The sequence below is a fragment of the Scyliorhinus torazame genome, chromosome 28, assembly GCF_047496885.1.
Source record: "Scyliorhinus torazame isolate Kashiwa2021f chromosome 28, sScyTor2.1, whole genome shotgun sequence".
In the NCBI taxonomy this organism is placed as follows: domain Eukaryota; kingdom Metazoa; phylum Chordata; class Chondrichthyes; order Carcharhiniformes; family Scyliorhinidae; genus Scyliorhinus; species Scyliorhinus torazame.
In genome coordinates this window covers 42441329-42468298 of record NC_092734.1, presented here as the reverse complement: position 1 = coordinate 42468298, position 26970 = coordinate 42441329, and the positions used below count along the sequence as shown (strand labels likewise).

General features: G+C 51.3%; 1 protein-coding gene across 1 annotated transcript in view; it reads left to right on the top strand.

Annotated features, from left to right (window-relative positions):
* LOC140403424 (primary cilium assembly protein FAM149B1-like) overlaps nucleotides 1–26970 on the top strand; it is a gene marked incomplete at its 5' end in the record, with an annotated part of 290929 nt that overhangs the window by 16784 nt on the left and 247175 nt on the right. The window contains 4 exons of the mRNA XM_072491336.1: nucleotides 257–389; nucleotides 599–741; nucleotides 7366–7479; nucleotides 21575–21748. Coding sequence (XP_072347437.1) covers nucleotides 257–389; nucleotides 599–741; nucleotides 7366–7479; nucleotides 21575–21748 — 564 coding nt within the window. The remainder of the gene's footprint in view (nucleotides 1–256; nucleotides 390–598; nucleotides 742–7365; nucleotides 7480–21574; nucleotides 21749–26970) is intronic.

Sequence of the window (26970 nt, the reverse complement as noted above, 5' to 3'; positions counted from 1 at the left end):
CCTTATCTGGATAGACACATTAACAGACGGGGTATAGAAGGATACAGGCAGTTGGTCAAGATAGGACATGTGATCAGTGCAGGTTTGGAGGGCCGAAGGGCCTGTTCCCGTGCTGTATTGTTCTTTGTTCATCCCTCAAATAGTTGTTTTTTGCTAGTCAGGACATGAGAAATGTCGGTTTTGATGCACAGTTCTGTTTCTGTGCATGTGGTGTTTTCCCATGTTCTGTATTTACGCCTATCTGATAATGTTTCAGTGACTCGGAGGTTTCTGAAGACACGAGCAGCCAACCTCTGCTGGCTGATTTTGGGCACCCTTGGTCTGTCATAAACAGCACAGGAACCAGAATCTCCACTGCTTGCAGCTCGACCTTCTCCTGGGGTGACAATGTGAGTCGTGCTTTTCCAAACATTTGCACTGCATGTTGAGTGAGTAAAATCCTCGGTTGAGCAGCACAGTGTTCTCGAGATAGAAAGAGCTTGCATGATGCTGCCTGTGCAGTGCTTTTACCCGCCGGCTAACAGAGATGCACACACAGTCTTTTTAAATCCTATTTCATGTTTAGAGCTGTAAGTGACAGATGTATTGCATGTCCTAGGAGTTTGAGAAAGCAACTTCTCAGCAAGTTCAGCAAATGTTCTACGAGATTGATGAGCTTCTGTTTGAGGAGAGGAAATGTGCCCGTGTACAGATGCTGGAGAAGGAGTGCCAGGAATGGAAATGCAGCTTCCCACATTTTCGGTAAGGAAACAGTGCAATGCGGCGGCTCTCAATGTCCCTGACGAGGTGTTCCTGTTCTCGTGGAAGAGACAAATTTCAGATGCTGAAAAATAATTTCACCCCACGTCACACACTCCGTTTTTTTTCACCTTGTCTCCTGAGCATTGTTTTTTTGTTGGGATACGGTTTCCTGACTGGCACAGAATATTAAAACATAAAAACAGACAAGTGACCTCTGCTTGCGTTCGTACTTCACATCAGCCTCCTCCGAACCCTCCTCGTTTTCGTAATGGCGGACTGCTGAGAATCAAGCGAAGCAAAAGAAGGATGTTGATATTGAAATAAATTTATCATCAGCTGAAGTGCAACACTGTTCTACAAATTAGAAGCAGCAGTAAGCCATTCGGCCCCTCGGGCCTGCTCTGCCATTTTTATGAGGTTGCTCTGATTTTGGATGATTTATAGACCAATTATTCTAAAATCTGTTGGTGAGATATTGGTAAAATCTATAATGTTGGGGTGTTTGAACACAAATGTTCAATTGATCAAAGAGAGCCAGTATGGATTTGCAAAAGGTAGGTCATGTTTGAATAGGCACAGAAAATAATCACAAATCACAGATATGTTCCTGCACAGAATGAGGCCATTTGGCCTATTGGGTCTGTGCCAGCCCTCCAAATAGCATCATGACTTAGTGCCATTCCCCTGCCTTTCCCCGAGCCCCCTGCACATCGTCGCTATTCAAGTCATCTCGGGGCTTTTCACAGTAACTTCATTGAAGCTTGGAGTATTGCGTACAGTTCTGGTCACCGCATTATAGGAAGGACGTGGGGGCTTTGGAGCGGGTGCAGAGGAGATTTACCAGGATGTTGCCTGGTATGGAGGGAAAATCTTATGAGGAAAGGCTGATGGACTTGAGGTTGTTTTCGTTGGAGAGAAGAAGGTTAAGAGGAGACTTAATAGAGGCATACAAAATGATCAGGGGGTTGGATAGGGTGGACAGTGAGAGCCTTCTCCCGCGGATGGAAATGGCTGGCACGAGGGGACATAACTTTAAACTGAGGGGTAATAGATAAAGGACAGAGGTCAGAGGTAGGTTCTTTACGCAAAGAGTAGTGAGGCCGTGGAATGCCCTACCTGCTACAGTAGTGAACCTGCCAACATCGAGGGCATTTAAAAGTTTATTGGATAAACATATGGATGATAATGGCATAGTGTAGGTAGATGGCTTTTGTTTTTTGACTTCCCATATCGGTGCAACATTGTGGGCCGAAGGGCCTGTACTGTGCTGTATCGTTCTATGTTCTATGTAAGCCTACTCGTGACAATAAGCGATTTTCATTTCATTTCATTTCATGTAATGCCCTCTTGAATGCCTCGATTGAACCTGCCTCCACCACCAGACCTGAAGCACTCGCTGTGTGAAACATTCTCCTTACCCCTTATTTTATACTGTCTTGCTGCAGTTATACAGGGCCTTGGTGAGGCCACACCTTGAGTATTGTGGCAGTTTTGGTCTCCTAGTTTGAGGAACGACATTCTTGCTATTGAAGGTGTCCAGCGAAGGTTCACCAGACTAATTCCCGGGATGGCAGGACTGATGTATGAAGAAAGTCTGGATCGACTGGGCTTGTACTCACTGGACTTTCGAAGAATGAGAGGGGATCTCATAGAAACATATAAAATCCTGATGGGACTGGACAGGGTGGATGCGGGAAGAATGTTCCCGATGTCGGGGACGTCAAGAACGATTATAATAATCTTTTTTATTGTCACAAGTAGGCTTACATTAACACTGCAATGAGGTTACTGTGAAAAGCCCCGAGTCACCACATTCCGGCGCCTGTTCAGGACACAGAGGGAGAATTCAGAATGTCCAAATTACCTCTCAGCACGTCTTTCAGGACTTAGAATCATAGAATCATAGAAGTTTACAGCATGGAAACAGGACCTTCGGCCCAACCAGTCCATGCCGCCCAGTTTTTACCATTAAGCTAGTCCCAGTTGCCCGCACTTGGCCCATAACCCTCTATACCCATCTTACCCATGTAACTATCTAAATGCTTTTTAAAAGACACAATTGTACCCGCCTCTACTACTACCTCTGGCAGCCCATTCCAGACACTCACTACCCTCTGAGTGAAGAAATTGCCCCTCTGGGCCCTTCTGAAACTCTCCCCTCTCACCTTAAACCTATGCCCTCTAGTTTTAGACTCCCCTACCTTTGGGAAAAGATGTTGACTATCTACCTTATCTATGCACCTCATTATTTTATAGACCTCTATAAGATCACCCCTAAGCCTCCTACGCTCCAGGGAAAAAAGTCCCAGTCTATCCAGCCTCTCCTTATAACTCAAACCATCAAGTCCCGGCAACATCCTAGTAAATCTTTTCTGCACTCTTTCTAGTTTAATAATATCCTTTCTATAATAGGGTGACCAGAACTGCACACAGTATTCCAAGTGTGGCCGTACCAATGTCTTGTACAACTTCAACAAGACGTCCCAACTCCTGTATTCAATGTTCTGACCAATGAAACCAAGCATGCCGAATGCCTTCTTCACCACCCTGTCCACCTGCGACTCCACCTTCAAGGAGCTATGAACCTGTACTCCTAGATCTTTTTGTTCTAGAACTCTCCCCAACGCCATACCATTAACTGAGTAGGTCCTGGCCTGATTCGATCTGCCAAAATGCATCACCTCACATTTATCTAAATTAAACTCCATCTGCCATTCGTCAGCCCACTGGCCTAATTGACCAAGATCCCGTTGCAATCCTAGATAACCTTCTTCACTATCCACTGTGCCACCAATCTTGGTGTCATCTGCAAACTTACTAACCATGCCTCCTAAATTCTCATCCAAATCATTAATATAAATCACAAATAACAGTGGACCCAGCACCGATCCCTGAGGCACACCACTGGTCACAGGCCTCCAGTTTGAAAAACAACCCTCTACAACCACCCTCTGTCATCTGTCGTCCAGCCAATTTTGAATCCAATTGGCAACCTCACTCTGGATCCTGTGAGCTTTAACCTTCTGCAACAACCTACCATGCGGTACCTTGTCAAAGGCTTTGCTAAAGTCCATGTAGACAACGTCTACTGCACTGCCCTCATCTACCTTCTTGGTCACCCCCTCAAAAAACTCAATCAAATTTGTGAGACATGATTTTCCACGCACAAAGCCATGCTGACTGCCCCGAATCAGTCCTTGTCTCTCTAAATGCTTGTAGATCCTGTCTCTCAGAATACCTTCTAGCAACGTACCTACTACAGACGTTAAGCTCACCGGTCTGTAGTTCCCAGGCTTTTCCCTGCTGCCCTTCTTAAACAAGGGCACAACATTCGCCACTCTCCAATCTTCAGGCACCTCACCTGTGGCTGCCGATGATTCAAATATCTCTGTTAGGGGACCCGCAATTTCCTCCCTAGCCTCCCACAACATCCTGGGATACATTTCATCAGATCCCGGGGATTTATCTACCTTGGTGCGCTTTAAGACTTCTAGCACCTCCTCCTCTGTAATATGCACACTTCTCAAGACATCACTATTTATTTCCCTTAGTTTCCTAACATCCATGCCTTTCTCCACCGTGAATACCGATGAGAAATATTCATTCAGGATCTCACCCAACTCTTGTGGCTCTGCACATAGATGTCCTTGTTGATCCTTAAGAGGCCCTACTCTGTCCCTAGTTACTCTTTTCCCCTTTATGTATCTGTAGAATCTCTTTGGATTCTCCTTTGCATTATTTGCCAAAGCAATTTCATGTCCCCTTTTTGCCCTCCTGATTTCCCTCTTAACTCTATTTCGACAATCTCTATACTCTTCAAGGGATCCACTTGATCCCAGTTGTTTATGTACGTCATATGCCTCCTTCTTCTTTTTGACCAGAGTCTCAATATCTCGAGTCATCCAGGGTTCCCTACTTCTACCAGCCTTGCCCTTCACTCTAAAGGGAATGTGCTTACCCTGCACCCTGGTTAACACATTTTTAAAAGCCTCCCATTTACCAGCCGTCCCTTTGCCTGCCAACAGTCTCCCCCAATCTACCTCTGAAAGTTCCTGTCTGATACCATCAAAATTTGCCTTGCCCCAATTAAGAATTTTAACTCTTGGGCCAGACCTATCATTCTCCATAGCTATTTTAAAACTAATGGAGTTATGGTCACTTGTCCCAAAGTGATCCCTCACTAACACTTCTGTCACTTGCCCTTCCTTATTTCCCAAGACGAGGTCAAGTTTTGCCCCCTCTCTAGTCGGTCCATCCACATACTGAATGAGAAATTCCTCCTGAATACACTCAACAAATTTCCCTCCATCCAAGCCCCTAATGCTATGGCTGTCCCAGTCAATGTTGGGAAAGTTAAAGTCCCCTACTACTACCACCCTATTATTCTTGCAGCTATCTGTAATCTCCTTACATATTTGCTCCTCAATTTCCCGCTGACTATTTGGGGGCCTGTCGTACAGTCCTATCAAGGTGATCTCTCCCTTCTTATTTTTCAGTTCCACCCATATAGACTCAGTGGGCGAACCCTCGGATATATCTCCTCTAAGTACTGCCGTAATGTTCTCCCTAATCAAAAACGCCACTCCCCCTCCTCTCTTACCTCCTGTTCTATCCTTTCTATAGCATCTGTACCCCGGAACATTGAGCTGCCAGTCCTGCCCCTCCCTTAGCCATGTTTCAGTCATAGCTATAATATCGCAGTCCCATGTGCCCATCCATGCCCTGAGTTCATCCGCTTTGCCCGTCAGGCCCCTTGCATTGAAATAAATGCAGTTTAATGTCGACTTTCCTTGCTCTCTGCCCTGCTTTCTCTGGTCATGCTTTACACACGCTCCCTTCCTGCCTTTTGTTTCCGTCCCCACTGACTTCCTACATCGGTTCCCATCCCCCTGCCACATTAGTTTAAACCCTCCCCAACTGCACTAGCAAACACACCCCCAAGAACATTGGTTCCGGTCCCACCCAGATGCAGACCGTCCGATTTGTACAGGTCCCACCTCCCCCAGAACCGGTCCCAATGTCCCAGGAATTTGAAACCCTCCCTCTTGCACCATCTCTCAAGCCACGTATTCATCCTAGCTATCCTGTCATTCCTACTCTGACTATCACGTGGCACTGGTAGCAATCCTGAGATTACTACCTTTGAGGTCCTACTTTTTAGTTTAACTCCTAACTCCCTAAATTCAGCTTGTAGGACCTCATCCCATTTTTTACCTATATCGTTGGTGCCTATATGCACCACGACAGCTGGCTGTTCACCCTCCCCCTCCAGAATGCCCTGCAGCCGCTCCGAGACATCCTTGACCCTTGCACCAGGGAGGCAACATACCAACCTGGATTCTCGTTTGCGTCCGCAGAAACACCTGTCTATTGCCCTTACAATTGAATCCCCTATCACTATAGCTCTGCCACTCTTTTTCCCGCCCTTCTATGCAGCAGAGCCAGCCACGGTGCCATGAACCTGGCTGCTGCCACCTTCCCCTGGTGAGCCATCTCCCCCAACAGTTTCCAAAACGGTAAATCTGTTGGAGGGAGATGACCGCAGGTGATCCCTGCACTGCCTTCCTACTCTTCCTCTGTCTGTTGGTCACCCATTCCCTATCTGCCTCAGTAATTTTAATCTGCGGTGTGACCAACTCACTGAATGTGCTATCCACAACTTCCTCAGCATCGCGGATGCTCCAAAGTGAATCCATCCGCAGCTCCAAAGCCGTCAAGCGGTCTAACAGGAGCTGCAGTTGGACACACTTCTTGCAGATGAAGGAGTCAGGGACACCAGAAGGGTCCCTGACTTGCCACATCTCACAAGAGGAGCATGACACGGGTCTGAGCTCTCCTGCCATGACTTAAACCTGAAGTTAAATTTGAACTACACTACACAGCTAAGAGAAAGTCAAAGAGAGAGAAATCACTTACCAGTCACAAGCCAATCACTTACCTGCTGGCTGTGATGTAATTGCTCCCGAGACTCCTTCACAGGTCTGCTTCTCTGCACCTCCTTAAGATGAGCACCAAATTCCCTTAACTAGTTAATTAATTTACTTAATTAATTGGATTTTTTTTTTGGAAACTCAACCCCAAACACCAAAAAACACAGCCCTCACTCACCTCTTACCCGAACTCAGCCTTACTCAAACTCAGATACACTCTGTTTGCCTCCAGCACTCTGTTTCTAAAGGCACTTCAGCCACACCCTTTGTATCCTTCCTGATTTACAGTCAGCCAATAGGCCTGCTCCCGAAACTGATCTCCCGAAACTAACAGCTGACCTGCAAGGTAAGGAAGTGGTTAAGCAGTACTTACCTCACCCAGGCCGCGACCTTTTAAACTGTCCGCTCTGCCTCGCAGCTCCCGCGCTTTTTCAATCTCCCGCGCTGTTTCCAAAGTCCCTTCTCTCTCTCTCTCTCCCGCTCCCAGCTGACCTGCAAGGTAAGGAGGTTGTTAAGCTTGTGGGAGGAAACTGGAGCACGCGGAGGAAACTCACGCAGACACGGGGAGAACATGTAGACTCCGCACAGACCGTGACCCAAGTCGGGAATCGAACCGGGGTTTTGACCTCCTTCAGTTCTTCCCTATTACTCAAACCCTATGTTCCCCAACATTTCTTGTAATTTTTCTCAACAGAATTTTGGGGAAACAAATAGTGGCTCCTGTTGATGAAGCCTATTGTTGGTATCCTGCTTCGGAGCGTGTTCCTAATCCATTGCCAACTTCCAGCTCAGACCCGGATATAAATGAGTAAGTGTCAGCCAGGAATAATGTAACAGAATTGAACTACTGACATGAAATGTATTTACACTGTCAGCTTTTAAAGTGACATTACCAGGCATGTTCACGCTGAAGTCTGAAGGGAATAGATAGGATAGATGCGGGCAGGTTGTTTCCACTGGTGGGTGAAAGCAGAACTAGGGGGCATAGCCTCAAAATAAGGGGTAGTAGATTTAGGACTGAGCTTAGGAGGAACTTCTTCACCCAAAGGGTTGTGAATCTATGGAATTCCTTGCCCAGTGAAGCAGTAGAGGCTCCTTCATTAAATGTTTTTAAGATAAAGATAGATAGTTTTTTGAAGAATAAAGGGATTAAGGGTTATGGTGTTCGGGCCGGAAAGTGGAGCTGAGTTCACAAAAGATCAGCCATGATCTCATTGAATGGCGGAGCAGGCTCGAGGGGCCAGGTGGCCTACTCGTGCTCTTAGTTCTTAGGTTCTAAGTCCACCCGCTATGCTATCACCCTTTCAATTTGGAAATCCTGGTCACATCTATACATTTCCCAAGTAAACCCTCTCCCCATATCTATCCAGCCTTGTGCTGGATGCTGGCTGAAAGGGTGTCCCGCTGCCAGTTTTATTTTTGATTCCGTTACTCAGCTGTACAAGATAATTCAGGATGAAAGAAAAGTTCAGTGAATGGGAGCATAGCAAAGGGAGTTTGGCATCATTTGGAGTTCAACACTGAATTGCAGTTGGCTTGAAGCTGCTTTTAATTATGTTAGTCTGCGTCTAGTTAGTGTGGAAACACTGGATAACAGTATCGTGAGAAACTCCAATGTAGGGAGAGTCAGTGCAGAGCCCACTGGGGAGAGTCAGTACAGGGCCCACTGGGGAGAGTCAGTACAGGGCCCACTGGGGGGAGTCAGTACAGGGCCCACTGGGGAGAGTCAGTACAGGGCCCACTGGGGAGAATCAGTACAGGGCCCACTGGGGGGAGTCAGTACAGGGCCCACTGGGGGGAGTCAGTACAGGGCCCACTGGGGGGAGTCAGTACAGGGCCAATGGGGGGAGTCAGTACAGGGCCCACTGGGGGGAGTCAGTACAGGGCCCACTTGGGGGAGTCAGTACAGGGCCCACTTGGGGGAGTCAGTACAGGGCCCACTGGGGGGAGTCAGTACAGGGCCCACTGGGGAGAATCAGTACAGGGCCCACTGGGGGGAGTCAGTACAGGGCCCACTGGGGAGAGTCAGTACAGGGCGCACTGGGGAGAGTCAGTACAGGGCCCACTGGGGAGAATCAGTACAGGGCTCACTGGGGAGAGTCAGTACAGGGCCCACTGGGGAGAATCTGTACAGGGTCCACTGGGGAGTATCAGTACAGGGCCCACTGGGGGAAGTCAGTACAGGGCCCACTGGGGGGAGGCAGTACAGGGCCCACTGGGGAGAATCTGTACAGGGTCCACTGGGGAGAGTCAGTACAGGGCCCACTGGGTGAGAATCAGTACAGGGCCCACTGGGGGGAGTCAGTACAGGGCCCACTGGGGAGAGTCAGTACAGGGCCCACTGGGGAGAGTCAGTACAGGGCCCACTGGGGAGAATCTGTACAGTGCCCACTGGGGAGTATCAGTACAGGGCCCACTGGGGGAAGTCAGTACAGGGCCCACTGTGGGGAGGCAGTACAGGGCCCACTGGGGAGAGTCAGTACAGGGCCCACTGGGGAGAGTCAGTACAGGGCCCACTGGGGAGAGTCAGTACAGGGCCCACTGGGGAGAATCAGTACAGGGCCCACTGGGGAGAGTCAGTACAGGGCCCATTGGGGGGAGTCAGTGCAGGGCACACTGGGGAGAATCAGTACAGGGCCCACTGGGGAGAGTCAGTACAGGACCCACTGGGGAGAGTCAGTACAGGGCCCACTGGGGAAAGTCAGTACAGGGCCCCTGGGGAGAGTCAGTACAGGGCCCCTGGGTGAGGATCAGTACAGGGCCACTGGGTGACAGTCAGTACAGTGCCCACTGGGGGAGAGTCAGTACAGAGCCACTGCGAGAGAGTCAGTACAGGGACCACTGGGGGATAGTCAGCACAGGGCCACTGCGAGAGAGTTAGTACAGGGACCACTGGGTGAGATTCAGTACAGGGGCACTGGGTAAGAGTCAGGACAGGGACAACTGGGGAGAGTCAGTACAGGGCCCACTGGGGAGAGTCAGTACAGGGCCCACTGGGGAGAGTCAGTACAGGGCCCACTGGGGAGAGTCAGTACAGGGCAACTGGGGAGAGTCAGTACAGGGCCCACTGGGTGAGAATCAGTACAGGGGCCACTGGGGAGAGTCAGTACAGGGCCCACTGGGGAGAGTCAGTACAGGGCCCACTGGGGAATGTCAGTACAGGGCCCACTGGGGAGATTCAGTACAGGGCCCACTGGGGAGAGTCAGTACAGGGCCCACTGGGGAGAGTCAGTACAGGGCCCACTGGGGAGAGTCAGTACAGGGCCCACTGGGTGAGAATCAGTACAGGGGCCACTGGGGAGAGTCAGTACAGGACCCACTGGGGAGATTCAGTACAGGGCCCACTGGGGAGAGTCAGTACAGGGCCACTGGGTGACAGTCAGTACAGGGCCACTGGGGTAGAGGCAGTACAGTGCCCACTGGGGGAGAGTCAGTACAGGGCCACTGGGTCAGCGTGAGGACAGGGGAAGGGCCACTGGGAGAGAGTCAGTATAGGGGAGGGACCACTGGGGGAGAGTCAGTACTGGGCCCACTGGGGAGAGTCAGTACAGGGCCCACTGGGTGAGAATCAGTACAGGGCCCACTGGGGAGAATCTGTACAGGGTTCACTGGGGAGAGTCAGTATAGGGGAGGGACCACTGGGGGAGAGTCAGTACAGGGCCCACTGGGGGAGAATCAGTACAGGGCCCACTGGGGAGAATCTGTACAGGGTTCACTGGGGAGAGTCAGTACAGGGCCCACTGGATGGAAATCAGTACAGGGCCCACTGGATGGAAATCAGTACAGGGCCCACTGGGGAGAGTCAGTTCAGGGCCACTGTGTTATAGTCAGTACCGGGCCCACTGAGGGAGCGGCAGTACAGGGCCCACTGGGTGAGCATGAGGACAGGGGAAGGGCCACTGGGAGAGAGTCAGTATAGGGGAGGGACCACTGGGGGAGAGTCAGTATAGGGGAGGGGCCACTCGGGGAGAGTCAGTACAGGGCCAACTGGAGAGAGTCAGTACAGGGCCCACTGGGGAGAGTCAGTACAGGGCCCACTGGGGAGAGTCAGTACAGGGCCCACTGGGTGAGAGTCAGTACAGGGCCCACTGGGTAAGAATCAGTACAGGGGCCACTGGGGAGAGTCAGTACAGGGCCCACTGGGGAGAGTCAGTACAGGGCCCACTGGGGAGAGTCAGTACAGGGCCCACTGGGGAGAGTCAGTACAGGGCCCACTGGGTGAGAATCAGTACAGGGGCCACTGGGGAGAGTCAGTACAGGGCCCACTGGGGAGATTCAGTACAGGGCCAACTGGAGAGAGTCAGTACAGGGCCCATTGGAGAGATTCCGTACAGGGCCCACTGGGGAGAGTCAGTATAGGGGAGGGGCCACTGGGGAGAGTCAGTACCGGGCCCACTGGGGAGAGTCAGTACAGGGCCACTGGGTGAGTCAGTACAGGGCCACTGGGTGACAGTCAGTACAGTGCCCACTGGGGGAGAGTCAGTACAGGGCCACTGGGGGAGAGTCAGCACAGGGCCACTGCGAGAGAGTCAGTACAGGGACCACTGGGTGAGATTCAGTACGGGGGCACTGGGTAAGAGTCAGGACAGGGACAACTGGGGAGAATCAGTACAGGGCCCATTGGGGGGAGTCAGTACAGGGCCCACTGGGGAGAGTCAGTACAGGGCCCACTGGGGAGAGTCAGTACAGGGCCCACTGGGGAGAGTCAGTACAGGGCCCACTGGGGAGTGTCAGTACAGGACCCACTGGGTGAGAATCAGTACAGGACCCATTGGGGGGAGTCAGTACAGGACCCACTGGGTGAGAATCAGTACAGGACCCATTGGGGGGAGTCAGTACAGGGCCCACTGGGGAGAGTCAGGACAGGGCCACTGGGGAGAGTCAGTACAGGACAACTGGGGGAAAGTCAGTACAGGGCCACTGGGGAGAGTCAGTACAGGGCCCACTGGGGGAGAGTCAGTCCAGGGCCCACTGGGGAGAGTCAGTACAGGGCCCACTGGGTGAGAATCAGTACAGGGCCCACTGGGGGAGAGTCAGTACAGGGCCCACTGGGGAGAGTCAGTCCAGGGCCCACTGGGGAGAGTCAGTACAGGGCCCACTGGGTGAGAATCAGTACAGGGCCCACTGGGGGAGAGTCAGTCCAGGGCCCACTGGGGAGAGTCAGTACAGGGCCCACTGGGGGAGAGTCAGTCCAGGGCCCACTGGGGAGAGTCAGTACAGGGCCCACTGGGGGAGAGTCAGTCCAGGGCCCACTGGGGAGAGTCAGTACAGGGCCCACTGGGGGAGAGTCAGTCCAGGGCCCACTGGGGAGAGTCAGTACAGGGCCCACTGGGGAGAATCAGTACAGGGCCCACTGGATGGAAATCAGTACAGGGCCCACTGGGGAGAGTCAGTTCAGGGCCACTGGATGGAAATCAGTACAGGGCCCACTGGGGAGAGTCAGTTCAGGGCCACTGGGTGAGAGTCAGTACCGGGCCCACTAAGGGAGCGGCAGTACAGGGCCCACTGGGTGAGCATGAGGACAGGGGAAGGGCCACTGGGAGAGAGTCAGTATAGGGGAGGGGCCACTGGGGGAGAGTCAGCACAGGGGAGGGGCCACTGGGGGAGAGTCAGTACAGGGGCCACTGTGGGAGAGTCAGTACAGGGCCCACTTGGGGAGAGTCAGTACAGGGCCCACTGGGGAGAGTCAGTACAGGGCCCACTGGGTGAGAATCAGTACAGGGGCCACTGGGGAGAGTCAGTACAGGGGCCACTGGGGAGAGTCAGTACAGGGCCCACTGGGGAGATTCAGTACAGGGCCAACTGGAGAGAGTCAGTATAGGGGAGGGGCCACTGGGGGAGAGTCAGTACAGGGGCCACTGGGGAGAGTCAGTATAGCGGAGGGACCACTGTGGGAGAGTCAGTACAGGGGCCACTGGGGGAGAGTCAGCACAGGGGAGGGGCCACTGGGAGAGAGACAGTACAGGGCCCATTGGAGAGATTCCGTACAGGGCCACTGGGGAGAGTCAGTACAGGGCCCACTGGGGAGAGTCAGTACAGGGCCCACTGGGGAGAGTCAGTACAGGGCCACTGGGGGAGAGTCAGTACAGGGCCACTGGGTGACAGTCAGTACAGGGCCCACTGGGGAGAGTCAGTACAGGGCCACTGGGGGAGAGTCAGCACAGGGCAACTGGGTGACAGTCAGTACAGGGCCACTGGGTGACAGTCAGTACAGTGCCCAGTGGGGGAGAGTCAGTACAGGGCCACTGGGTGACAGTCAGTACAGGGCAACTGGGTGACAGTCAGTACAGGGCCACTGGGGGAGAGTCAGCACAGGGCCACTGCGAGAGAGTCAGTACAGGGACCACTGGATGAGATTCAGTACAGGGGCACTGGATAAGAGTCAGGACAGGGACAACTGGGGAGAGTCAGTACAGGGCCCACTGGGGAGAGTCAGTACAGGGCCCACTGGGGAGAGTCAGTACAGGGCCCACTGGGGAGTGTCAGTACAGGGCCCACTGGGGAGTGTCAGTACAGGGCCCACTGGGTGAGAATCAGTACAGGGCCCACTGGGTGAGAATCAGTACAGGACCCATTGGGGGGAGTTAGTACAGGGCCCATTGGAGAGATTCCGTACAGGGCCCACTGGGGAGAGTCAGTATAGGGGAGAGGCCACTGGGGGAGAGTCAGTACAGGGGCCACTGGGGAGAGTCAGTATAGGGGAGGGGCCACTGGGGGAGAGTCAGTACAGGGGCCACTGGGGAGAGTCAGTATAGCGGAGGGACCACTGTGGGAGAGTCAGTACAGGGGCCACTGGGGGAGAGTCAGCACAGGGGAGGGGCCACTGGGAGAGAGTCAGTACAGGGCCCATTGGAGAGATTCCGTACAGGGCCACTGGGGAGAGTCAGTACAGGGCCCACTGGGGAGAGTCAGTACAGGGCCACTGGGTGACAGTCAGTACAGGGCCACTGGGGGAGAGGCAGTACAGTGCCCACTGGGGGAGAGTCAGTACAGGGCCACTGGGTCAGCGTGTGGACAGGGGAAGGGCCACTGGGAGAGAGTCAGTATAGGGGAGGGACCACTGGGGGAGAGTCAGTACAGGGCCCACTGGGGAGAGTCAGTACAGGGCCCACTGGGTGAGAGTCAGTACAGGGCCCACTGGGGAGAGTCAGTACAGGGCCCACTGGGGAGAGTCAGTACAGGGCCCACTGGGTGAGATTCAGTACAGGGCCAACTGGAGAGAATCAGTACAGGGCCCACTGGGTGAGAGTCAGTACAGGGCCCACTGGAGAGAGTCAGTACAGGGCCAACTGGAGAGAATCTGTACAGGGCCCACTGGGTGAGAGTCAGTACAGGGCCCACTGGGGAGAGTCAGTACAGGGCCCACTGGACAGAGTCAGTACAGGGCCCACTGGGTGAGATTCAGTACAGGGCCAACTGGAGAGAATCTGTACAGGGCCCACTGGGTGAGAGTCAGTACAGGGCCCACTGGGGAGAGTCAGTACAGGGGCCACTGGGTGAGAGTCAGTACAGGGCCCACTGGGGGAGAATCAGTACAGGGCCCACTGGGGAGAGTCAGTACAGGGCCCACTGGGTGAGAGTCAGTACAGGGCCCACTGGACAGAGTCAGTACAGGGCCCACTGGGTGAGATTCAGTACAGGGCCAACTGGAGAAAATCTGTACAGGGCCCACTGGGTGAGAGTCAGTACAGGGCCCACTGGGGAGAGTCAGTACAGGGCCACTGGGTGAGAGTCAGTACAGGGCCCACTGGGGGAGAATCAGTACAGGGCCCACTGGGGAGAATCTGTACAGGGTTCACTGGGGAGTGTCAGTACAGGGCCCACTGGGGAGAGTCAGTACAGGGCCCACTGGGGAGAGTCAGTCCAGGGCCCACTGGGTGAGACTCAGTACAGGGCCCACTGGGGAGTGTCAGTACAGGGCCCACTGGGGAGAGTCAGTACAGGGCCCACTGGGGAGAGTCAGTACAGGGGATGGGCCATTGTGGGAGAGTCAGCACAGGGGAGGGGCCACTGGGGGAGAGTCTGCACAGGGGAGGGGCCACTGGGGGAGAGTCAGCACAGGGGATGGGCCACTGGGGGAGAGTCAGCACAGGGGAGGAGCCACTGGGGGAGAGTCAGCACAGGGGAGGGGCCACTGGGGGAGAGTCAGCACAGGGGAGGGGCCACTGGGGGAGAGTCAGCACAGGGGAGGGGCCACTGGGGGAGAGTCAGCACAGGGGAGGGGCCACTGTGGGAGTGTCAGCACATGGGAGGGACCACTGGGGGAGGGTCAGCACAGGGGAGTGGCCACTGGGGGAGAGTCCGCAAAGGGGAGGGGCCACTGGGGGCGGTTCAGTACAGGGGTGGGGCCACTGGGGGAGAGTCAGCACAGGGGAGGGGCCACTGGGGGAGAGTCAGTTTAGGGGAGGGGCCACTAGGGGGAAGTCAGCACAGGGGAGGGGCCACTGGGGGAGAGCCCAGTATGGGGAAGGGGCCACTGGGGGAGAGTCAGCACAGGGGAGGGGCCACTGGGGGAGAGTCAGTATAGGGGAGGGGCCACTAGGGGGAAGTCAGCACAGGGGAGGGGCCACTGGGGGAGAGTCAGTACAGGGGAGGGGCCACTGGGGGGAAGTCAGCACAGGGGAGGGGCCACTGGGGGAGAGTCAGTATAGGGGTGGGGCCACTGTGGGAGAGCCCAGTATAAGGAAGCGGCCACAGGGGGAGAGTCAGTACAGGGCAGGGGCCACAGGGGGAGAGTCAGCACAGGGGAGGGGCCACTGGGGGATAGCCCAGTATAAGTAAGCGGCCACAGGGGTAGAGTCAGTACAGGGCAGGGGCCACTGGGGGAGAGTCAGCACAGGGCAGGCGCCACTGGGGGAGAGTCAGTATAGGGGAGGGGCCACTGGGACACAGATGCCAATAATGGAAAGTTATGCTGATATTGGTATTTTTCTCACTGGAACAGAGAAGATTAAGGAGGATTTAGTGGAGGGTAAATGGTGACAGAATGTAATGGCTGGTAACAATTTTGCGGAGCCTGATCATTGGAATGAGAAAAGCCACGTGGGTTATCACCAATGGCTGTTCAGGCACAGACTGTCAGGAGATTAATAAGGAACAGGATAGATACTTAAACAAAAGGGGAACTGAATGAGAGTAACCTGCTCCAATCAGCCTTTGCACATGAGGTCTCTCGTGCAGCTGAGTGTGTGCAATGAATTCGCTGATGGAGGTGTTTCTGTTCCCAAACAAATCTTTTTTCGTCAGCAGGGGAACACGTGGCAACAATCCAGAAACAGCTCAATCCTATCTTCACCAACGTACTCAGGGCAGGTTACTGAATCGTTAGGAGGAGTCAGAGATGTGCTTTACTTCTCTGCTTCCCCAGCCTTGGGTGGCTCAGACTAAATGAAGCCACTCCAGGAACGCCCTGTTTGCAATCCACTAACACAGGACTGCTTTGGAGGGGGACCTACCAGGGTTAAGCCATGGGGTGCAGGTTTCTGGCACAGAGTCTGTCCCTGTTGCTCAGAAGGGAAGGGGGGAGAGGAGTAGAGCATTAGTCATTGGAGACTCCATAGTTGGGGGGATAGGTAGGAGATTCTGTGGGAACGAGAGAGACTCGTGGTTGATGTGTTGCCTCCCAGGTGCCAGGGTGTGTGATGTCTCGGATCGTGCTTTCGGGATCCTTAAGGGGGAGGGGGAGCAGCCCCAAGTCGTGGTCCACATAGGTACCAACGACATAGGTAGGAAAAGGGATAGGGGTGTAAGGCAGGAATTCAGGGAGCTAGGGTGGAAACTTAGATCTAGGACAAACAGAGTTATTATCTCTGGGTTGTTAGCCGTGCCACGTGCTAGCGAGACGAGGAATAGGGAGAGAGAGGAGTTGAACAAGTGGCTACAGGGATGGTGCAGGAGGGAGGGTTTCAGATTTATGGATAATTGGGGCTCATTCTGGAGTCGGTGGGACCTCCACAAACGAGATGATCTACACCTGGACCAGAGGGATATCAATATCCTGGGGGGGAAATTTGCTAATGCTCTTCGGGAGGGTTTAAACTAGTTCAGCAGGGGCTTGGGAACCTGAATTGTAGCTCCAATATACAGGAGGTTGAGAGTAGTGAGGTCATGAGTAACGTTTCAAAGTTGCAGGAGTGTACCGGCAGGCAGGAAGGTGGTTTAAAGTGTGTCTACTTCAATGCCAGGAGCACCCGGAATAAGGTGGGTGAACCTGCGGCATGGGTTGGTACCTGGGACTTCGATGTTGTGGCCATTTCGGAGACATGGATAGAGCAGGGACAGGAATGGTTGTTGCAGGTGCCGGGGTTTAGATATTTCAGTAAGCTCAGGGAAGGTGGTAAAAGAGGGGGAGGGGTGGCATTGTTAGTCAAGGACAGTATTACGGTGGCAGAAAGGACGTTTGATGAGGACTCGTCTACTGAGCTGGTATAGGCTGAGGTTAGAAACAGGAAAGGAGAGGTCACCCTGTTAGGGGTTTTCTATAGGCCTCCGAAAAGTTCCAGAGATGTAGAGGAAAGGATTGCAAAGATGATTCTAGATAGGAGCGAAAGTAACAGGGTAGTTGTTATGGGGGACTTTAGCTTTCCAAATATTGACTGGAAACGCTTTAGTTCGAGTACTTTAGATGGATCCGTTTTTGTCCAATGTGTGCAGGAGGGTTTCCTGACACAGTATTTAGATAGGCCAACGAGAGGCGAGGCCGTATTGGATTTGGTACTGGGTAATGAACCAGGACAGGTGTTAGATTTGGAGGTAGGTGAGCACTTTGGTGATAGTGACCACAATTCGATTACGTTTACTTTAGTGATGGAAAGGGATAGGTATATACCGCAGGGCAAGAGGTATATCTGGGGGAAAGGCAATTATGATGCGAATGAGGCAAGACTTAGGATGCATCGGATGGAGAGGAAAACTGCAGGGGATGGGCACAATGGAAATGTGGAGCTTGTTCAAGGAACAGCTACTGCGTGTCCTTGATAAGTATGTACCTGTCAGGCAGGAAGGAAGTGATCGAGCGAGGGAACCGTGGTTTACTAAAGCAGTTGAAACACTTGTCAAGAGGAAGAAGGAGGCTTATGTAAAGATGAGACGTGAAGGTTCAGTTAGGGCGCTCGAGAGTTACAGGTTAGCTAGGAAGGACCTAAAGAGAGAGCTAAGAAGAACCAGGAGGGGACATGAGAAGTCTTTGGCAGGTAGGACCAAGGATAACCCTAAAGCTTTCTATAGCTATGTCAGGAATAAAAGAATGACTAGGGTAAGAGTAGGGCCAGTCAAGGACAGTCGTGGGAAGTTGTGCGTGGAGTCCGAGGTGATAGGAGAGATGCGAGATGAATATTTTTCGTCAGCATTCACACAGGAAAAAGACAATGTTGTCGAGGAGAATACTGAGATATAGGCTACTAGACTAGAAGGGCTTGAGGTTCATAAGGAGGAGGTGTTAGCAATTCTGGAAAGTGTGAAAATAGATAAGTCCTCTGGTCCGGATGAGATTCATCCTAGGATTCTCTGGGAAGCTAGGTAGGAGATTGCTGAGCCTTTGGCTTTGATCTTTAAGTCATCTTTGTCTACAGGAATAGTGCCAGGATAGCAAATGATGTCCCCTTGTTCAAGAAGGGGAGTAGAGACAACCCCGGTAACTATAGACCAGTGAGCCTTACTTCTGTTGTGGGCAATGTCTTGGAAAGGTTTATAACAGATAGGATGTAAAATCATCTGGAAAGGAATAATTTGAACTCACAAACCTTATTGAGTTCTATGAGAAGGTGACCAAGCAGGTGGATGAGCGTAAAGCAGTTGATGTGGTGTATATGGAGATCAGTAAAGCGTTTGATAAGGTTCCCCACGGTAGGCTATTGCAGAAAATACGGAGGCATGGGATTCAGGGTGATTTAGCAGTTTGGATCAGAAATTAGCTAGCTGGATGAAGACAATGGGTGGTGGTTGATGGGAAACGTTCAGCCTGGAGTCCAGTTACTAGTGGTGTACCACAAGGATCTGTTGTGGGGCCAAAGAACAAAGAACAAAGAAATGTACAGCATAGGAACAGGCCCTTCGGCCCTCCAAGCCCGTGCCGACCATGCTGCCCATTAGTCAAACTACAATCTTCTGCACTTCCTGGGTCCGTATCCCTCTATTCCCATCCTATTCATGTATTTGTCAAGATGCCCCTTAAATGTCACTATCGTCCCTGCTTCCACCACCTCCTCCGGTACCGAGTTCCAGGCACCCACTACCCTCTGTGTGCCCCTCTCACCTTAAACCTATGCCCCCTAGTAATTGACCCCTCTACCCTGGGGAAAAGCCTCTGACTATCCACTCTGTCTATGCCCCTCATAATTTTGTAGACCTCTATCAGGTCGCCCCTCAACCTCCGTCGTTCCAGTGAGAACAAACTGAGTTTATTCAACCGCTCCTCATAGCTAGTGCCCTCCATACCAGGCAACATTCGGGTAAATCTCTTCTGCACCCTCTCTAAAGCCTCCACATCCTTCTGGTAGTGTGGCGACCAGAATTGAACATTATACTCCAAGTGTGGCCTAACTAAGGTTCTATACAGCTGCAACATGACTTGCCAATTCTTATACTCAATGCCCCGGCCAATGAAGGCAAGCATGCCGTATGCCTTCTTGACTACCTTCTCCACCTGTGTTGCCCCTTTCAGTGACCTGTGGACCTGTACTCCTAGACCTCCCGGACTTTCAATACTCTTGAGGGTTCTACCATTCACTGTATATTCCCTACCTGCATTAGACCTTCCAAAATGCATTACCTCACATTTGTCCGGATTAAACTCCATCTGCCATCTCTCCGCCCAAGTCTCCAAACAATCTAAATCCTGCTGTATCCTCTGACAGTCCTCATCGCTATTCGCAATTCCACCAACCTTTGTGTCGTCTGCAAAGTTACTAATCAGACCAGTTACATTTTCCGCCAAATCATTTATATATACTACAAACAGCAAAGGTCCCAGCACTGATCCCTGCGGAACACCACTGGTCACAGCCCTCCAATTAGAAAAGCATCCTTCCATTGCTACTCTCTGCCTTCTATGACCTAGCCGGTTCTGTATCCACCTTTCCAGCTCCCCCCTGATCCCGTGTGACTTCACCTTTTGTACTAGTCTACCATGAGGGACCTTGTCAAAGGCCTTACTGAAGTCCATATAGACAACATCCACTGCCCTACCTGCATCAATCATCTTTGTGACCTCCTCGAAAAACTCTATCAAGTTAGTGAGACACGACCTCCCCTTCACAAAACCATTCTGCCTCTCACTAATACGTCCATTTGCTTCCAAATGGGAGTAGATCCTGTCTCGAAGAATTCTCTCCAGTAATTTCCCTACCACTGAAGTAAGGCTCACCGGCCTGTAGTTCCCTGGATTATCCTTGCTACCCTTCTTAAACAGAGGAACATCATTGGCTATTCTCCAGTCCTCCGGGACATCAACTGAAGACAGTGAGGATCCAAAGATTCCTGTCAAGGCCTCAGCAATTTCCTCTCCAGCCTCCTTCAGTATTCTGGTGTAGATCCCATCAGGCCCTGGGGACTTATCTACCTTAATATTTTTTAAGACACCCAACACCTCGTCTTTTTGGATCTCAAATGTGACCCAGGCTATCTACACACCCTTCTCTAGACTCAACATCTCCCAATTCCTTCTCTTTGGTGAATACTGATGCAAAGTATTCATTTAGTACCTCGCCCATTTCCTCTGGCTCCACACATAGATTCCCTTGCCTATCCTTCAGTGGGCCAACCCTTTCCCTGGCTACCATCTTGCTTTTTATGTACGTGTAAAAAGCCTTGGGATTTTCCTTAACCCTATTTGCCAATGACTTTTCGTGACCCCTTCTAGCCCTCCTGACTCCTTGCTTAAGTTCCTTCCTACTTTCCTTATATTCCACACAGGCTTTGTCTGTTCCCAGCCTTTTAGCCCTGACAAATGCCTCCTTTTTCTTTTTGACGAGGCCTACAATATCTCTCGTTATCCAAGTGTCTCGAAAATTGACGTATTTATCCTTCTTCCTCACAGGAACATGCCGGTCCTGAATTCCTTTCAACTGACACTTGAAAGCCTCCCACATGTCAGATGTTGATTTGCCCTCAAATATCCGCTCCCAATCTAGGTTCTTCAGTTTCCGCCTAATATTGTTATAATTAACCTTCCCCAAATTTAGCACATTCACCCTCGGACCACTCTTATCCTTGTCCACCAGTATTGCATGCAATTCTGGGCGCCGCATTTCGGAAGGATGTGGAAGCATTGGAAAGGGTGCAGAGGAGATTTACCAGAATGTTGCCTGGTATGGAGGGAGGATCTTACGAGGGAAGGCTGAGGGACTTGAGGCTGTTTTCGTTAGAGAGAAGAAGGTTTAGAGGTGACTTAATTGAGGCATACAAGATGATCAGAGGATTGGATAGGATGGACAGTGAGAGCCTTTTTCCTCGGATGGTGATGTCTAGCACGAGGGGACATAGCTTTAAATTGAGAGGAGATAGATATAGGACAGATGTCAGAGGTAGGTTCTTTACTCAGAGAGTAGTAAGGGCGTGGAATGCCCTGCCACAACAGTAGTGGACTCACCAACAGTAAGGGCATTCAAATGGTTATTGGATAGACATATGGACGATAAGGGAATAGCGTAGATGGGCTTTAGAGTGGTTTCACAGGTCGGCGCAACATCGAGGGCCGAAGGGCCTGTACTGCGCTGTCATGTTCTATGTTAACACAGCACCAGCTGTGGGTCAACCCCGGCAGCTTCCCAGTAACCAAGCTGCCCGCTGTCGCCACCCGATTGCTGAGGAGTACAGCAAGCAACATTTCACTTGTCACCCAACTCCCCATAATTTGAACCACTTTTGTTTTTGAATAGCACCAAATTATCTTTTCTTTCTTATAGACTCTGTGTCCTTAGCAAAAAAGTGACCATCTCGGGGCCTCCCCAGTGCAAAGAAGGAGACTTTATGCAGAAGATTGCCACCTTTCCCGGTGAAGAAGATGACGAGGCAGAGAATGGTGTTATTGTCGCAGAAGGCGTTGTTGAAGAATATCTGGCATTTCATCACAGAGACTTGTTAGTACCAAGGAAATGCTCTTGCTATTTAATTTCATGAATTTTTGAATTGGCACCAACACAACAAAACAATTTATTTTTGTTGTCTTCCACTGAAGCTCCGACCCTGTCCACAACACTGCTCATCAACTACACTCCGATGGCTGTTGATGCTAACTCTCCCAACTCTTCAACAACAACCTCAATTTGCATTTTAATGTAAAACATTCCAAGGTGTTGCAAAAGGATGTAACCAAGTGAAAAAAATCATGAGGCCAGAAAAGGAGGTGTTGGGAGAATATTGTGTACAGTTTTGATCCCCTTATTTGAGGAAAGATGTAGTAGGCATTGGAGCAGTTCAGAGGAGGTTCACCCCAGAGATCAGGGGTTTGTTGTATGAGGAGAGATTGAACAGTTTAGGCCGATACTCTCTAGAGTTTAGAAGAATGAGAGGAGAACTAATTGAGGTACACAAGATGATAAAAGATATTGACAAAGTCGATGTGGAGCGAATGCTTCCTCTTCTGGGGCAAACTAGAAGGAGAGGTCACAATTTTAGGATAAGGGACAGCAGATTTAAAACAAAGGTTAGAAGAAATTAGGAGAGGGGAATGTACAACGAGACCTGGGTGTCCTTGTGCACCAGTCGCTGAAGGTAAGAGCGCAGGTGCAGCAGGCGGTAACGAAGGCAAATGGTATGTTGGCCTTCATTGCGGGAGGATTCGAGTTCAGGAGCTGTCTTGCTGCAATTATACAGGGCCTTAGTGAAGCCCCACCTGGAATATTGTGATGTTTTGGTCTCCTTATTTGAGCAACGGTGTTCTTGCTCTGCAGGGAGTGCAACAAAGGTTTACCACACTGATTCCTGGGATGGTGGGACTGACGTATGAGGAGAGATTGAGCCGGTTAGGATTGTATTTGGGGAGTTCAGAAGAATGAGGGGGGATCGCATAGAAACCTATAAATTCTAACAGGACTGGACAGGGTAGATGCAGGGAAGATGTTCCTGATGGTGGGTGTGTCCAGAACCAGGGGTCACAGTCTGAGGATACGTTTAGAACAAAAAGAAGAAATGTCTTCACCGCCTGTGGAGGAGATGGACAGATTTTTAATAAGTAATGGGTTGCAGGGTTTTGGAGAACGGGCAGTTAAGTGGAGGTGGGGCCGAGAGGAGATCCGCCATGATGGTATTAACTGGCAGAGCGGGCTCGAGGGGCTGAATGGCCGACTCCTGCTCCTCGTTCTTAGATCTTATGTTCAAATACTTGAATAAAGAAGTTGGTTTTAAACATTTTAAAATGAGAGAAAGGTTTAGCAAAGGATTGAATGGACAGCTGCTGAGGATAAGAGGAAGGAAGTGGGGGATTTTCTCGAGGCCTGACTTGCAGAAGCACAAAGTTCACAGAAAGGTCTAATGCAGGAAGTGAGTTTCAACTCCAGCATCCTCTTGGATTTTTCATTAATTCTTAGGGTGTGGACATCGCATTTATTTCCCATCAATAATTGCCCTTGAGCCGCCTTCTTGAACTGTTGCTGTCGATGTGATGTAATTCCACCCACCATGTTGTTAGGGAGGGAATTCCAGATTTTGCCCCAGTGACAGTGACGGAACGGCCGACATATTTCCAAAAGAGTGACTTGGAGGAGAACCTCCAGGTGGTGGAGTTCCCAGGTATCTGCTGCCCTTGTCCTTCTAGATCGTAGCCGTATGGAGGTTCTGTCTGAGGAGTCTTGATGAGTTCCTGCAGTGCATCTTGTAGATAGTATACACGGCTGCTACTGTGCGTTGGGGGCGGAGGGAGTGTTTCTGGAAGGGGGCTGCTTTGTCCTGGATGGTATCGAGCTTCTTGAGTGTTGTGAGAGCTGCACTCATCCAGGCAAGTGGAGAGTATTCCATCACACTCCTGACTTGTGCCTTGTAGATGGTGGACAGGCTTTGGGGAATCAGGAGACAAGTTACTTACCACTGAATTCCCAGCCTCTGACCTGCTGTTGTAGCCATACCGTTTATGTAGCTAGTCCAGTTCAGTTTCTGGTCAATAGTGTTGATAGTAGGGGATTTACCGATAGTAATGCCATTGACTGTCAATGGGCGATGATTAAATTCTCTCTTGTTGGAGATGGTCATTGCCTGGCACGTATGTGGGCGAATGTTATTTGCCACTTGTTCACTGAACATTGTGCAATCATCAGTAAACATACCCACTCCTTTTTTAAAAAATGTTTTAATTTAAGTTTTTACATTTTACACACTGTACATTTGATAAGGATATATGCGTTGGTTATAATATACAAGTCATTTTCCTCTGTACTGACCCCCCATCCCTCCCCCTTTGTGGCCTCCATTTTAGTGGAAGCCATCCTCTGACCCTCGAATAGTGAACTAGATCTTCTCCAGGTGTAGGGATTCCGATAGGTCTGCCAGCCAGTCTGCAGCTGTGGGTGGTGCTGCTGATCGCCAGCCCAGCTGGATTCTCCAGCGGGCGATTAGAGACGCAAAGGCAAGGGCGCCGCACCTCTTCCTCATGAATAGTTCTTTCTGGTCAGATACCCCAAAGACTGCCACTCTTGGCACACCTCCACCCTCACCCCCACCACCTTGGACATTGCCTCAAACATGTGGGCATGGTTGGCCGGACTCCTCTGGCACCGTTCACGTTTGCCCTCCGCCTCCGGGAAGAACATGCACTTTCGGGTTCTGGTCGGGTGCGTTCTGTGCACACTTTCAGCTGCATGAGGCTTAGACTTGCACAGGAGGAGGTGGAGTTGGCCCTGTTCAGTGCTTCACTCTTCACTCCAGAGTCCCCACCCTATTTCCGTCCCTAGCTCTTCCTCCCATTTTTCCTAAGTTTCGTCCAGTGGGAAGCGCCTCCTTTCTAATAGTCGTCCATACAGGTCCCCACAGTTTCCCCTCCCCAGACTGTCCACGTCCATTAACTCCTCTAACATTGTGCTTCTCGGAGTCTGTGGTTATGTGCCATCTCCTTGCGGAGAAGGTTCTTGACCTGTGGATGTCAGAGTTTGTTTCCATTTTGTAATTCCAGTCTCTCCGTCAGTTCCTCTAGGATCGCTAGTTTGTCCTCAGTGTAAAAGTTCCTAGTCGTCAGTGTGTCCCCCGTCCTGTCTCCACCTCTTAAAGGTGGCGTCAAGCTTGGCTGGTGCGAACCTATGGTTGCCGCAGATGGGGGTCATGGTGGACATTTCGGTCAGACCGAAGTGTTGCCTCATCAGGTTCCAGGTTGGTAGGGTGGCTACAACCACTGTGCTTGTTGAGTGTTTCGTTGGTGGGGACGTGAGTGCTGCGTGGTGAGAGCCCTGTAATCCCTGTACAGGAGGTCTCCTCCATCCTCACCCATTCTGTGCCTGGCTCCTACACCCAACCCACCCTCCCCTCCTCCACACACACACACACACACACACAAACGCCATATTCATCTTGTCTATGGAGTTGAAAAAGGCCTTGAATATCAGTATGGACCTGAAGAGGAAGAAGAACCTGGGAAGTACGTTCATCGTGATCGTCTGTACCCTCCCTGCCAGGGAGAGCGGGAGTGTATCCCATCGCTGTACTCCCATTGCCAGACTGGTCAGATTCAACTTGTGGATCCGTGTCCAGTCATGGGCTATCTGGATCCCCAGGTAGCCGAATTTGTTTTGGGCTTGCTTGAATGGTAGACCTTCCAGCTCTGCCCCTCCCCCTCTCGGGTTCACCGGGAATACTTTGCTTTTGCCCAGGTTGAGTTTGTAGCCCGAGAAAGCTCCAAACTCTCCCAGGAGCTTCATGATTCATTCCATGCCGCTTAACGGGTCTGAGATGTAGAGGAGCAGGTCATCCGCATAGAGCGAGACTGCTCTCTGCCTCCTCTTCGGATTCCCTTCCAGCTTTTCGCCGCTCTCACGGCAGCTCGATTGCCAGGGCAAACAAGAGCGGGCACAGCTGGCATCCCAGCCTTGTGCCTCTGTGCAGCTAGAAGTATTCAAAGCTGGTGGCATTGGTCCGTACGCTCCATCCAGGAGGGTGAACCCTCTTCCTCGCCCAAACCACCCCAGTACCTCAATGAGGTTCTTCCACCCGACTATATCGAAGGTCTTTTCTGCATCCAGGGAGACAATCACTTCTGGTGTTCCCTCTCCGGATGGGGTCATTATCACATTTAGCAGTCATCTGATGTTCACAGTTAACTGTATACCCTTAACACAGCCCGCCTGGTGCTCTGCGACCATCTCCGGTTGGGAATCAGATGAAAATGAAAAGAAATGAAAATCGCTTATTGTCACAAGTAGGCTTCAATGAAGTTACTGTGAAAAGCCCCTAGTCGCCACATTCCGGCGCCTGTTCGGGGAGGCTGGTACGGGAATTGAACCGTGCTGCTGGCCTGCCTTGGTCTGCTTTAAAAGCCAGCGATTTAGCCGAGTGTGCTAAACTAGCCCCTTCATTGCAGATAGCCAGTTGTATTTTGTTGCCTATTATAATTACTATTAATGATTTTCTTGTTTTTTTTCTCTTTTTTTAAAGTACCCTATGTTATGTTTTTCCAATTAAGGGGCAATTTAACATGGCCTGCCCTGCACATCCTTTGGGTTGTCGGGGTGAGGCCCACGCAGACACAGGTGAATGTGCAAACTCCACACAGACAGTGACCCGGGGCCAGGATCGAACCAGGGTCCTCGGCGCCGTGAGGCAACAGTGCTAACCATCGTGCAGCCCAAAAGGGAAAGTTATGTGTGATTTTGTCACCCCCTTTGACCTCCACCGCTCCCAATCCCACTTGCCCCACTAACACAGACACCAAGGTTGTATCCTTCTGAGATTGGTCTATTTAGCCCAGTAAGAAATCTAACCCAGGATTCGCTGGTGGAACTCCCAGCTTTGCCCACTCATTCCAGTGCTGAATATGGGCAGTGGGGCAAAATGGTGCACGTGAAAATTAAAGTGCCATTCTCTGTGATCTAATTGGGTTTAACAACTGCACAGGTGAACGAAAGATGACCAGTGTAGCCATCTGGGATGGCCACGTCCCGATTACAAAATGGACACTTGCAAAGAATGCAGGGACAATTGGACAAGACTAAGAAACGAGCAGGTGCAAGGTCTGTGTTGATTAGAACCTTAAACTCTCAGACAGGACAGAAACTGCCAAGCAATCTACATACAATCTACAAACAATCTACATTAAATAACGGCAAAAGGGATTATTATTTAAATGATAAAATATTAAAACATGCTGCTGTGCAGAGAGACC